Here is a 15,616-nt window from a genome sequence, read left to right on the forward strand (position 1 = left end):
AAAATAGTGAACTCAGATAGCTTTTAACAAATGAGATTGAAATTTCAGCAATATTTTCAACTTATTTGAGCAATTATTTGAATGATTTTATGTAGAAACAGTTTGAGATGTATTTGTAATCTATGATTGCTGCATTTTAGCTGCTTTTTTTCTTCATTTGTTAGCTACAAACTGCTTGTAAGAAATTTCAGTTACCTTTTTTTTCTCCTGATTAAGGAAATAGCAGCAAAGATTTGATCACATTCTAAGTGATTATTAAAATGACTGAAGGTAGAAAGGACTTGGTACTGTAAGATGTTTTCTCTTTTTGAATGTTAATGTCAAAACACTGTAGCAATCTACTTTTATTCCACATTGGTTCAGATAATCTGCTCTTGTCTCTCAATGGCCGTGGAAATAATATAAACGCTGAAAGTTTTGAAAATTGTGACAAGTCATTGCTTATTTACAGTGTTGTAATGCATTCCAAATTTCTTGCACTGAATATGCTGAAATACACCTGGGTTTGTGCCTCTGAGCATAAACTCCTATTTGAATTACCCTATGAATAAGAGAAGAATTGGACCAGTCTTGGATACTTGGATGAAGCAGGGAAGAATACTGAAGGAGAAGCAGACTCCACAGTTTTCAAATAGGCAGCATATTCTTGACGTATGTCTGGGTGGAGAAAACCATTTTTTTTCCCCCATGTTTATACAGTTAATGTCTCTAAACATCTGTTTGTGCACAAAACAATATTAACATTTAACATTATAAACATTATATGATTTTTTCAGTGTTTTGAAGTATTATGATTATCTTTAACTGTTGAAATTATATAGCTAATGAGATTATTTCTTAACTGTGACAGGGCAGAGTGATGAATTGGACAGCTATATGTATCAGACAGTAGGACACCATGCCATTGATCTATATGCTGATGCAATGGATTTGCCACTCTATCGTTGCTTCATAAAGGGTACCAGCATAAATACTGGAAGAGTGTATACGACATGTCAGGAAGATGAGGTTGAAGACCTTTACCACCTCTTGAAACTTGTTAAGGTATGATGAATGAAAAGAATGAAATACTTGAGGACAATTGTATTGCTTCCGTATGCTTTGATTGTTTAAAAAATTTGACTCATTTATGAATTTAGGTAAATGATCCACTAAGGAAAGCTTTGAGAAAAGTTTTTGACACTCACACATTTAAAAGTTTAATGTCCATTCTTTTGTTCTTCCTTGCACTGTAAATATATAGTGTAACTTTATTCACCTTATTCCCTTTCCTTCCAATATAAGTCAAACTTATTAATCCACATTTCAGGCTAAACCCAAATATTTATATAGTTTCATATTTGAAATGTGTCTTTTGTTTACTTGAATGAGAGAATTGAGGGAGGTTGTGCATTTATCAGTGTATGGAAAAAAAGCATCTAAACATTTCCGTTTGGTTGTGTGTATGCTGTATAAACTAGGATTTGTTTGTCTGTATGTTGCAGATAGTCCACGAAGTATTAAGGAATGTTTTATAATTATGGTTCTACTGATTTTGCTTCTGGTAGCCCTGCAGCTATATGCCAATTTATTTCATGATAGTTGTGACTGCAGTACATGGCACTAAAACAATACAATGTATAGGAAAACATGTTTATTGTTTAATATAAATTGTTTGATATAAATATTGTTTAATATAAATTATATATAATAATTTAATAAATAATTATAAATAAAAATAAATATGTATTTACTTTTATGGATAAAGCTGGTAGACTGCTTTCTGAAACTTCAACTGAAGATATTTCTTGTCTTCAGTTCAGGTACTGAGCATTTCCTCCTTCATTTTTTTCCATTGAATTGAGATTTAAACCTGAAAGCTTTAGGTTTATTCTTGTATAAAAAAATTAACTTGCAGATTAGACTAAGAGTGTGGCTTGAGTGCAGAGTGCTTCCTGAGCCAATGCTCGTTACGTTTAACTAAACATCTTCAGCAGGGAAAATTGAGATCATGTACCTGTGTTGAGTATGAGACTACTCCAGAGGAGAATAGTACATGTAGGCTGTGTTGTGCTCTAGAGTGCTTATGGAGGTTTAAATAGAATGTACTATAGGAATTGAAAGAAATATGGCACAGCACTTTTATACAATTTTTGAATCGTGATAGTATTAGAAATTATAGGCACTATACATGCTGTATAGTATATGGTAGCGGCTTTCTGCCTCTGTGTAAGATAATAAATTACAGATCAATTTAATTAAAAATGGTCAGATTAATGGCAATTAAGATCATACTTCCTTTTCGATCCTTGCTGTCTTTGGAGAAATGGATGCTTGACATAAATTAATGCTAATGTTAGATCATGACAACTTCTGCTTTGGAAGTTAATACATGGTAATTATAACTATAGCTGAAAGAGATGTTATCAAGTTGTCTGGAACCAAATATCTATCTCTTTCCTGTACAGAAATATTAATTCTACTGCATGATGTTTTAAAGGCACAAATATTAACAATACATTGCTTTTATGTTAGTCTTTGGCTAAACATGCTCTTATCTATCTATAGCCAAATCTATCTATGAAACTCCAGTGCAGAGTTTCAGTAGAAGTCTTGTCTATTCTGATGAATAACTGCATAATTATCAATAATATGTCATAGTCATAATCTGCAGAAGATGTAACTCTTTGTATTTTTAATTTTAAAGAAAAGATATTAAACTTTATTCTGGGTTGAAAGTAACTTTGAAAGCTTTCTATTTTTAATTTTTTACATTTATTTATAACTGCAGTTTTGTACCTTTACTATGTAAATTTTAATTGCTAGTGATTTCTCTTTAGGATTTTTTTTTTTTTCCGGATATGCTAATATATCTCAGTTTGCTCTTTGTTGAAGGCAGGAGAGGAATTCTGAAAGAGGCTTGTAAAAATGCATCCTTAAATGGACATAATCTCAAAACACTGGTGAAAGTAGCATAGATCTGTTTTTCTGTCAAATGGTTTCTGCATTTCCTGTACAGGAAAGTTGTATTCAGTTGAAAATTGCTTAATGTGCTTTGCTTTCACATGGTAAAGAATGCTTATATTGAAGGTACTTGTTTAGTAAATAATAATAATTTAAACCATATTTGAAAAAAAAAAAAAAAAATGATGAAATTAAATGCATTTGATGTTTATAAAAGCATCATGTTAACATGACTTTTAAGAAATTAAATATTCCTTTGCAGTGCTAGGTACTCAGGGTAACAATCTAGGATTCAAAAAGTGATATTGACTGTTCATGACTATAAACCAGTCAATTTTATTGTCACAAACTCAGATGATTGATTTTATATTTATGAAGTAAATTTATATTTACGTTCCACTTGCCTAATGTCCTGTTTTAGACCATCTTTATTCATTACATGTTTTGAAACATATTAGAGTATTTGTGTGATGTCAAAATGTATCTAACCAGACAGTCCTCAAGTAATAGCAGTATTTTTGCTTTGTAAGACATGTAAATTCTGAAATCTAATGAATAATTTAATTTATTATTCATTATACTGTATAAGGAGCTCTTATTCCCAGTTTGCCCATGTTTGTTGCTTTGCATGTTTGGGCTTTCTCCAGAAAAGTGTATAAGCACTAGAGTTTCTTAGTTATCTGAATTATCTTCAGGGTTTTACCGTGTCTCTACTTTTTGAAGTATGTAGAAAAATGTCCCTACTTTGTCCCTTTTCAATGTAATTATGATGTTGCCCAAAGAATTGATGTTTGAAACAACCATATAGTGGTGAAGTAGTGTGAGATGTCTTGAGTGTTGGATTGTTTTCTATTGAATGTTGGGCTGTGTTCTGTATTGCACGGATTGATAGCTTAGACCTATATTCAGGACAGCAGTTTTTGCAGCATCCAGACTCTAAAAACTAATGCAAGATAACTTGTTCCACTTCTGGGATTCAGTAAATTGTTGTCCTCTTCCAAGTTTCTTGCCTCATCTACTCCATTCTGTGAAAGCTTTGCTTTTATTTTGTAAGTTTCCACTGCTGGGATAATTTTGTAGAAATCTAGAACTTTCTTACTGAGCAGTTGTTCTCTTCAAGCTATTCTTCATCTTCTTCTATAATGTTTTTCAATAATTAAGTTTTTTGTAATTAGTATTTTGAAAAATTGTTTCTGTTCATAGCTTCTTTGTAATATATTTGGGTCATACATCTGTGTATATCTATTATAAAGTATGTAAGTTGAAGGAGGGAAGATTTAGGTTGGATGTTAGGGGGAAGTTCTTTACAAGGAGAGTGGTTAGGCCCTGGAACAGGCTGCCCAGGGAGGTTGTGGATGCCCCGTCCTTAGACGTGTTCAAGGCCAGGTTGGACGGGGTCCTGGGCAACCTGATCTAAATGTGTATGTTTGGTGGCCCTGCTAGGCAGGGGGGTTGGAACTACATGATCCTTGAGGTCCTTTCCAACCCGGGTGATTCTGTGATTCTGTGTGATTTTCAGGGTATTTTCTGTTTTAAAAAGTTATTTGCATCAGTTGTTTTTGCTTTGCACTTTGTGGGTTCAAAATCTACAAGATTATGAACAGCCCCTAACATTATACTTGGAAGAAATTAATACTTTGGATCTCGGGACAGAGAGATTATGAATTATGGTATCATCCATTGGTCATTACCTGAAAAATAAGAATTGATGTATATTAGATGTATGAAACATTTTAATCAAAGTAACCTTTACTTGTGGCACTATTTCATTTTACCAGTGTTCTGAAAGAAGGAAAGAAATAATGCTGCATCCTTGAGCAGTGGTCTTCTAACTCAGTAGTCACTAAAAGTAATATGCTTTTTAATTGCAGCAACAAAGAGCTTTTTAATACAGTGTGACTCCCATACTTAATATTTATTTTTTAAGGGCAGATAATGATTTTTGACATAGACATGCTCTTACATTTACTGAAGAAAGAAACCTTCCTGCCCATTTGGCAGGTAAAATTATAATAACTGTGGAATTTTTTATGTTCATTCAGATTATAATTTTTCTGAGATAATATACATCGTTTGTGCAGGGTTAGATGAAAGAGAGGTAAGTTAAGTCCTCTCATTATTCAGTCAAAATCCCTAGGACTTGAAGATCTGGAACAAACAGAGTTGGGGCTTGAGATGAATGAATGGAATACAAGATTGTTCTTTGTTTAGGCATTAATTCCCTCATAGAAAATAAATTTTGCTGTTCCTCATTGTTGCAGATATTCTTCCATGGTAAAGTAATTTCTTCCTTTCTGTTCTGTCTTCAGAACTTAGCTGCTGTAGTTAATGGGTGAAACGAGTTCTCAGTTTCAGTACTGATGCCTGACTTTGTGGTTGTTGCACAGCCAAAATTTTGGGTGGCTGCTCCCAGAAATAAAAAAGCATGGAGAAATCTATTGAAGCGTTTCACAACAAGTATTATCTCACTACAAAAATATGTTACAAAACAGACAGTAACATATTTAGAAATAATCATTCAGTATATAGGTATCTATTTTAATAATCTCCCTGTGTCTTCAATGGTAGTACTTCCATGATAAAGACTAATCGCATGCTCTCAACATATGAGAATAAGGTTTATAAACTTTCCTAGGAGTCTAAATGATCTAGATGATACCAGTTAAGGAATGCTGATTGACTTCAAGAATCTTTAATATGGGGACTAAGCATGCTGTTCTTCAAATTAATTTTGTAGTTAATAAGAATTAGGACAAATTAGGTAACTTCTTCCACTTTCTGATGGGATTCAGAGAGCTTGGAACAGTTCTGTTCTAGTTCTTTGTGGTATTTTTTGTTGTTTTTTTGTTTGTTTGTTTTCATTTGAGGAAAATCTGATGTTTTTCCTGTTGCAATTTGAATTATTTGTGTTATGTATAGGCTAATTTCTTCAAGTTATATTTCTCAGAAATTTTGAGAGAGATTAAATTATAGGAAGAACTATTTGTCTATGTAAAATTTCTGAAGTAATCTTGTGAGTACTGTGCATTTTGTATTTAACTTCACATGTAATTCAGTGACTGAAGCACAATCCACATAGAACGAAAGAAATCATAAAATCAGTATTGGAAAAAATATCCTAAAATACAGTAAATGAAACAATGAAATTCAGGTTATTTTGTGCCCTCTGCTTGTCATGTTGGTTAAGTAAACGTTTGGATGTTTGGATTTTTTAGAAATCTTTTTGCCCATAGAGATTAATGTGGTATATGAACTTTTAGAAATTTTACAAAATGGCTTCCAACCTTAATAAGAAATACCATCCAATGCTTCCTTGTAAGTAGGATTATTTTTTTTAAGGCAAAATATTTGATGCCATTTTTTTCATGTAGCATGCATTTCTTCCTCTAGAATTCCTCTAGAATGACTGTTCCTCCATTGTGCCTTTGGAGTGAATTTATCTGTGAGAATGTGAATTATCCCTTTGCACTGTTCATAATCAATGGATTTATTTATTATTATTTTAATTGGCTTTTTTCTTTTTTCTTTTTTTTTTTTTACTTCTAATTCTGGAGTGACTTTTTCCATCCAAGGGTTTGACCATTGTCAGTAGCTGTGAATAAGAGGATGAGTTAAGGGAAGAGGGTAAAAAGTAATCACATTGTTGGCAGTGCTTTTTGGTGCTGTGAAAATAATTATGCATCTTGTTCCATTCAGAGGACAGGGTTTTTTTGTTGTTGTTGTTTTAGTTTGAATTTTAAAATGAAGTGGGAAGACAGAAATTTTGTAGTCAGCAGGATGCCTGTCATTCTCTGTCTCATCTAAACTGTTCAGGAGGGTTCAGTTTTCCTTCAAGAATGGAATCTTCTTTTGAGGTAGTTTCTTACCTCGACAAATGTTGAGCTTAATGTAAACAAACAACAAAAAAAAAGTCACTCTATTTCTCCCTGTTAGGTGCGTGGAGTTTTTTTCACTCACTCTCATTCTTGTGTTAATACTGAATAAGAAGAGGCAGTGAGACTGGTGGTGAAAGATGGTAAACAAGCCTGAGGGCTTGTTCTGGTCAGTTTTAAACCCCCGATTGCCAGGTTTTCCTAATTTCCCATTTCCGGGGCATCTCTTGTATGACCTTGCTTGCTGAATATGATGCTCTGGGTTGCAGGATTCTCACGTGCATTTGGAAATAGGCAGCCAGGCATTGTTTACAAGACACCAAATGAACCGTGCACTCACAGCAAGTTTGATAAACACACATTTCCTCCTTTTATCAGTGAGATTGCAGAATGTGAAGCATGAGTTTCCAGTTTTATTCATTCCCTTCAAATCTTTTCCTGTTTAAAAACTGAATCTTGCTAATTGGATGATGATACATCCTTGAATTTTGTTTTGCTTTTTTATTATTGTTGTTTTGAATTCCACGTACTGGTCACTGACACTTTATTCCAGTGTCTACCTTGACCAGGTTTGGCAGACGTTCAGATAAAAGCTTTCCATTTGTTCAGCACAGAAAAGGTTCGTCCCTATCAATGTAAAGTGAACGCTAATTAACAGTAATGACTTCTAATCACTTAGCTTTTATGCTCCTCTAGGAGCACTGCTATTATCCAATGTAGTTAAGTGAAATGCTTGTATATGAATCAACAATGCGGTACTTCTAGCAGCTATTGCTCATAATCAAGCTTTGAATAAATTACGATAGTAAAATTGGTTTTAATGTTCTGTGTTGCATGGGGAGAAAGGAATCTCACATATCTTGTTAAATATCTTGAATATTTAGAGAGTTATCTATTAACATTTTGGCATTCAGTATTGTAGTTAAATGGAAAAATACGTTAAAATGTTTAAGTCAATTTTGTAAATGTTATCAAAACTTTTTTCATGGTTTTACTTTTGTTTAAGTGACATGCATAGACTCAACAGCCTCAGTTACAACTCCATTTGGATTCAATTGCATGTCTGTAGGAATGAGCTACAACATTTCTGAGTTAAATTGCAGTGAAGTTTTTCATAGAACTAACATATATCTTAAATTAAGAACTTCAGCAGCTTTAGTCTAATGTTGTAGTAGTTTGTTTACTGGGTTAATATTAACTTCTTTTATTAATACCCCGTGGCTAAGAAAAGCTGGCTTTGATGAATGCATGCAACACTTAAAAAGGAGCATGAAAATAGTGAGACTTCACTAATACTTGAAAGCAATAGAATAAGATGAAGCGTTTAAAATAAAATTAGAGTGTTGGTCAGAAGCAATGCTAATATAAACCAGGAGCTAAATAGATTGCTACTGGTAATGTGTTCAGCAATTCCAAAATAATTTCTGTTTAAAACAGAATTAGCCTAAGGACACTATATACACCAGTTTGAAGTTTAGTGAACTTTCTCAATTGATATTTCATTTATGGAATGTGTAAACTGTAACGTTTGGAATCAGAATATGGAAAAATCTAGATGGAGCCTATTTCTGAGGTACACTTCAGTTTGGTGGGGGTTTTTTGTTTGTTTTGTGTTTTTTAATCTTTTGTGTTTTTTATTAAGAATTTCCTTGAAATTATCATTTAAATCGCCTATGAGGAATCTAAAATCTGTGAAGAAACTGGGATCTTGGATGACAAACTTCTGTAGTTTATTTTTGCAATTATACGAATTAAAAAAAAAAAAAAGTTTTCATTTTCTGTGGCAGATACTTTTTGTGTAGTACCTCTGTCTTTTCATGCTTAGAAACCCAATTCCTTCACAGCTACTATCACAGTTTTTATGCATAGGATCGTGAGTGAGTATCCACATACATTCTGTGTGGTTTCAGTTCTGTTTATTTTGTTCATTCACACACATAGTATAGACAGTTTTCTGGTAGATGTTTTGTCTGTTTACTTGAGCATCTTCTCGGTTAACAGTTATTCTTTGGTTTATTACACAGTCATTGTCCAACTTAATTTGAAAATACCTTTCTTTTAGTCTTTTCTCTTTAAATCGGACTTCAAGTCAGTGTTCCTAAAAGTCCTATGTCTTTTGCCATAGTACTAGTGTACATAGTATACTATGTACATAGTACAGTGTATAGTACTGTGCTGCTTGTGTTTTTTGCCAGCAAGTTGTTGAGAAAATGAGCAACACCTTTCTCCTCTACAGTTTCATTTAAGTGAATGGTACTATTCATATCTTATTTCAATACTTTGGTACATGGCAACTTCACCCTGCTTGCTAAGGATAAAAATTTTTTAAAAATAAAATAAAAAAAAAATATAGTCCTATTCTGTGCTGCAGTAACTAGCTGCTTTGTACTGTTTATATTTCTCATTAGGCAGTAGTAATACATGCTTTAAAATTTATTAGTTTTTAATGAAATATAATTGGAGTTATTTCTAATAAAATGCAATCAAGGAAAGGAGAGCTTTCAGATAATTTAACAGTAAAACATTTATCGAATTTGTCCTCATAAATATTTTTATCTCTGCTCATCCTTTGTGTAAAATTCATTTTGGTTTCTTATGCAGGTGCTAATTTATTTAAGCTAACTTATTTAATGGCCCCTTTGATATAAATGTCATACACACAGCAGTTGCATGCTTTCATTGCTTTCAGCTGGACACTTTCTGGTCAGTGTGTTTAGAAACGATTCTTCTGGAAAGGCTAGAATTTATTTGGTTTGTATTGCACCAACATGACTATTTTCAAAATAGAAATGATTGTTTTGTATCTGTCATTACAAAAGAAATAAAGCAGAATTGGCCTTTTGCAGATAGCTGTGCAATATGGAGATCCTCTTTGTGTTGTCTTTGTGTTGATAAATTCTGTCTGTAGAACTGCAGAACAGTCATTACTCCTTTTCATGTGGGTTGCGATTAGGATTCCCGGACCAGGTTGCTGTTTGCAAAGGATAAGGCGGTGCTGTGATTAGTTATCTACTCCATGGAAAGTGCTACAAAGGGATATGTCAAACGCGTGTGCAGCAGTATTCCTAGTAGTCTGATGCTCCATTATATAAACTTTTCTTCAGTCCATTTTCCTTCAGAAACACAGCTTCAGTCTTTTTGCCTCATTACTCATTAGGTGTAGTTCATTTGCATGCTCTAACTCTGGATTCCTTTTCTTTCTTTATTTCCTGGCAGTTTTCTTTTGGGCCTTTTCTCTGTTGTAACTCGCGAAAACTGGAGCAACAGTGCCCTCTATAGTTCCTCCTTGTGTGCTTACTTCTTACAGCTGGTTGTGAGCATTCAGGTAAAGAATGGGATGTTTAGATTTATTTTTAACTCAAACAAAACCCCTTTTTCTAAAGGAGACGTTTTGATTTTCAATGACTTTTTTACATACAAAACAGAGAACAGAGGAGACTATTCTGAATCCTCTTGCACGTTTAGAAGCTCTCATCCTTGTCTAGTGAAAAACTGAAATTTTTTCAGGCATTTAGGGCATTTATTAAAGCTGGATAGGATTTTGACTTGCAAAGGCTTTCCTGAAGTGTGTGTTTGTCTTTATGTGAAGCTTCATAATGAAATAATTTGGAACTTACTTTCTTTGTGTTTACTGTTTCCCTTAAACTAGATCTTGCATGGTCTCTGATGTGCTTACCAGCAGAACAGCTAAGCTTTATTAATGATGTTGTTTTAATTCACACACTGACTGAAATAATTGTTGTTCATTAGTATTGATTTGTATCCAAAACTGATTTACAATGTAGATTTCTCTTTTACCTCATTATAGCTTAATATGCAAATACTTTTTATTCCGTGTTTTCCACAGAACTTGTTGGACAGGGTTAGTATTGAAAATGCATGTTCCCAGCATTCTCATACATACATGTACATTTTGCCTCTCATTCTGCCATTTGAATATTGTAAACTACAATAAAAACATATGACCTTTTTAAAAATAAATGTTTTAACTTCAGTTTCCTATGACAACATCATAAAAGTCATTCTGTGAAAAGTTAAATGGATTTATTTTAGGATGGGGAGTGTTAATGTATGTGTAGAACACACTTAATGCACTTCTATGAATTGAAAATCATAAGTCATTGTAGTAAATTACAGTTAGTGATGTAACTATTGATGGCTATTCAAAACATTCCTGTATCTCTAATGATTTGTGTAAAACACATGGCTGCCCACATCCCTTAGTTCGTTTGGAACAGTAGATACATAAAAACACCAGCTTGATACATGAAAGAAATGATAAGAATTCTTTTGGAGTAAATAGTATATCACAAGCCACTTTCTACAGTATTTGAGATTCACTAAAAATGAAGATGAAATTAAAATGGTCATCCCTAATAAGAGGCAAGGTGCTTTGAAAATGCAGTGTGTCCAAGCTTTGAGTATTTTTTTTTTTTTTTCTTTTTTGTCTGCCTAGTTTAATTGGTAATCTCTACTCATCATATGAGATCTTTTCTTTTTGCCAGCATGTGTGATTTCATATACTGGAATGTCGCCATTGTGGCATAATGTGCACTGGCTAATCCAGAAAGTACCTCTAATCTATTGCCTGTTAAGATAAAAAGGTTATGCACTTTTGGGTGGCTTGGTTTCACTGTTGTTCATCGTTTGTTTCAGTAAAGCAAGTATTATTCTCCTGGAAAAAATGTAATGTTAAATTACAAACATTGCAAAATGACTTTACTTCATTCTAAATATAAGTAGAATCATGAATCAAGCTTAGTTCTTGCACTGATTGCACAATTATTGCTAATCCTACATATTGAGTTCTTTATTTGTTTCATTTTTGTTAATGAGCTTCTTCATGCACTGTTACTTTTTTAATACTGACAGAAACTTGTTGATCTCTTTAAATTTTATTTTTTCCTTTTCTTTTTCTGTTTCTTTTTCTTTCTTTTTTTTTTTTTTTTTTTTTTTTTGTAAAACAGTAATTTTTTTCCCCTACAGTATGGCTGTACTGTTGGTTTTTTATAGAATCTCAGTAGTGATATTCAAAATTTGATTCTTGAAGACAGGGCAGAAATTGAGAATTAGAAAAAAGTTATATAAATTTCATTTTTAATCATTTAATGCCTACTTTAGATATTATTTAATTTTTTAAATTGAACGCCATGTCATTCTTACAGTAAAGGAAATAAATATAGGTGATTTTTTTTTAAAGTGTTTTCTGGTTGGCAGTGAGAGAAGGATTTAATTTTAAACAGTGACCTTTGAGAGAGACAAGTTGTTGTCTGTATGGAAAATAAAAATAATAAATTATATCTTCTTGCAATGAAACTAGCAAATTAAATTTCAACTTAATTAAAATAGCGATAAATTTAGATTGCATTGTTGGAGACAATTAAGTACAGTTTTTCTGTCTATTGAGAATGGGCATAATTTACCAAGATTGGGCAAAGAAGTGAACAGAGCAGCCACTACAAATTTTGATAGAAAATGTCCTATTTATTCTGCATACCTTTATTTTTTATTAAAAATATCAATGATAATTTTATCCCACCTTACAATGATTACCTCCCCTCAAACTTCACTTCATGTAGTTTGATTACGTGTGAAGTATTGAGTGAACAGTATGAGCTCGTTACCTCTTTAGTTGAACATACTTGTTTTCAAACAATTTGTATAAGCATGGTCACTAAACCATTTTTCAGGTATCCTTTCATAAAATGTGAGCTGATACAGAGTATGTAAGGCTATGACTCAATATCATCTTGATTTCAATTTTCAGTATTTCGTTGGCTCTGAAATATCAAAAGATATGGAGACTGCGTGTTGGTCGTGTTTTCTTTATAGAAAATTATAAGTGTCCACATAGGACATCATTTTTACTGGTTAACAGTTGCCTGTGTTATAACAGTAGCTTTAAGGTAAAAAAGCAAATATTGCAATCTAAAATATTATGTATCACAAAAAGAAATGCTACCTTTTCTCACTGGAAATATTTGTAAAAGTCTTTACAAACTTGATGGACTTCTAATGGTTAATTTTAAATTGAAATGTTAAGACTTTTTTTTTTAAAAAAAAAAAGATGTTCTTTTTATGAGATTTTTTATCTCCTATTTTTAAGACATTTTCTTTTTACGGAACTTGATCTCACAAGGGAGAGAGTGTGTGCTATTTTCAGTGACAGAAGTTAGTGTTTAGGTTTTACCTTGTTACCTGATAGCCCATCTGTGTTTATAACAATATAAAGTATAGAAAATATTCTCAGAATTGTGGATAGTCAATAGTTACTGAGGAGTAGTGCTTTTTTATTTTTCTTTTCCTTTTGTTGTGCTGCTTACTCAGTTATTTGATAAGTAGTTTGAAAGTTGCCTGTAGTAGTACTGCAAGCTGTGTTGGCCTTTTTTGTCACATACTTTTAGGAGATAAAACAGTGATATTGTACCTTGGGATGGCATAGTTGTTACAGAGTTATGTCATCAAGGTAGGTACTTTAAGCTACCTGGTATGGCTTTGTCTTCTTGGTTTTTTTCAGCTTCTGTGTTCCTTGTCCAACATACCAGCACACATAAATGATTATTGTGTATAGATACATAGTATTTTATAGAAATTGAGTTTAACCTGTATGCTTTTTTCAGAACTAGGAGCTAGATAACTATTGGTTTTTGTAATTACTTTGCTTAATTTATTAGTCTTTCACATTCATTTAATCATCTTTCATTCTGGTGGTTTGTACTACAGAGCCAAGTAATTATTATTCATTTTATTTCACATGCTTTAACTTTTTTACTTTAGACATCTACTGATTCCTTTTTTGTCTGTGTGTGTGTGTGTGTGTGTGTGTGCACCTGTGTGTGTATGTACGTGCGTTACAATAACCCTTTTTTTGCCACCTTTTACCCACCTTTGCTACTCATTATCCTTTGGAGACTGGTCGTATGTTCTCAAGGAAAGTCTGTCAGTCATTATTTATTACCCACTTGTCATTGTGACTTATTCATTGCTTACATCACTATTCTCAAAAGTATTGCTGTACAGAAATGGTGAGCAGTGCTCTGAAGGAAAGATCAATAAATGCTTTCAAAGGAAGATTTACCTTGAGACTTGGATCTTCTTTTTAATACTAAATCTGTGCTATTAGTTGTGAGGTGATTTTAATATTTTGACATCAAGTTCTCTGGCACCTAAGATGAAAAGTTAACTAACTTTTATGGAGTAGCGTGACTTCAGCAATTAAGTTTATAAAATCTAATTTTCCAGTTTTCAGTGGCTTTTCCTGAATAGCTTATCTTCTGAGCTGAACATAATTTCATCCCCTAATAAAAAGTGAAAAAAAATCATTTAAATAATAAATATTTGAGAAGATTTATTTAAATTTCAGTGGTGCTGTCATGTGTAACATCACTAAGGGAGGAAGAAGATAATTATTTGAAATCCTCATCAGTTAAGGAAAAAAATTCTCTCTTCTCATGCCTATTAAAATTGTTTTGAGAACTTGATGACGTATGCTGTGTGTCCAGAGCAACCAGAGTAATTTAATGTGATATACTGAATATTAACACCTTTTTGAAAGTGATTGCTTGAGAATGCAATGTGAATGTATGTTAAATTTATTGTATTATTTACAGATACTGGCATCTGAGAATTTGAAAATGGCAAATCCGTATGTAGATCTTTCCCTCCTTTGCATTATCTTGTTATTAAGTGAAACAGGAAAACAGGATTTTAAACATATGATAAAGATTATATCACAAAGCTAGCTACAAGGAGAATAAACAAAAGATTGCTTGGATAGCTGATACTTATTATTATTATTATTTGATTGTGCAATTTAAATGTTTTTAAAGTGTTTTTAAGTGAAGATAAAAAGACCTAAAACATGTGCATGTGCATACCTTTGGACCAGGCATGTGAGAGAGTTTGGAACCTACACTCTCATTTACAGTACAAACTTTTCCAGCATGAAATAAGGGATTACCAAGCTTAGTTGACCATCTGCTGCTATTTCATGGGTAGGAAACAAGTATCGTGGGCAAAATTTTTGTATTGATGAGGAAATCAGGGTTTCTGTGGGAAGTTTTATTTAGTTGATTTGTTTGTTGTTTTACCTTATAGTTGCTCCATCAGCTGGTAGGTATTCTAAGTGCTGTGTTACTATCAGCTGCTTCCAGTATGGTTATATCAGTATCACTCCAGTGGATTATCCATTTTCGGCATAATTATTTTGCAAAGCTGTAGGAATTTTGTCTACCAGAGTACTCCTGAAAAACTAAAGATTTTGCCATGTTATAATGCATTACAGAATAGAAACTACTCTTCTGTTTTGCTGCAGTGCAAATGCAAAGTAATATACTTAAGCATTTTTTAATATTTTTTCAGTCTTCTGCAATGTTGAAATATAAGTCAATACTAGATAATGTATGCAACTAGAGTTGCGTGCTCCATTATTTTCCTTTTCTATCACAGTATTTTACCTACTTCAGACTTGAGCATGAAATCAAATTTGCAAAAACATGAGGTCTTCCATGCTATTACACTGAATTGTATGCATTTGTAGTTTTTATATGTTGTTACTATTTGCGTGGAAGTAATTTTGAAAAGTACCAGACTTTCTGTATTTTGACCAAAACAGAGTTGTGCTTTTAAAATGAATAAAAAAGTAAACATTTTAATCTGTAGGAAATTCAGAACCAGGGGAATCCTTTCTGATTTCAGGCTTGTTTTCAGGCAGTGCTTTGGCATGCTTGTTTGTAGCAAGTGTTTAACACCTAATTCCTGGTTTCTTTTCACGACTTCTGAAATCTACCAGAATTTTTTCC

The 15,616-nt window shown here is 32.7% G+C and overlaps 1 protein-coding gene across 2 annotated transcripts in view; it reads left to right on the top strand.

Annotated features, from left to right (window-relative positions):
* Positions 1–15,616, top strand: part of DPH6 (diphthamine biosynthesis 6) — a gene marked incomplete at its 3' end in the record, with an annotated part of 176,359 nt that overhangs the window by 5,344 nt on the left and 155,399 nt on the right. For both annotated transcript variants that reach the window (XM_079536913.1, XM_079536914.1), the window contains exon 3: positions 851–1,044. In XM_079536913.1, coding sequence (XP_079393039.1) covers positions 851–1,044 — 194 coding nt within the window. The remainder of the gene's footprint in view (positions 1–850; positions 1,045–15,616) is intronic.

The sequence above is a fragment of the Tetrao urogallus genome (genome assembly GCF_951394365.1).
Source record: "Tetrao urogallus genome assembly, chromosome: 6".
Lineage (NCBI taxonomy): Eukaryota > Metazoa > Chordata > Aves > Galliformes > Phasianidae > Tetrao > Tetrao urogallus.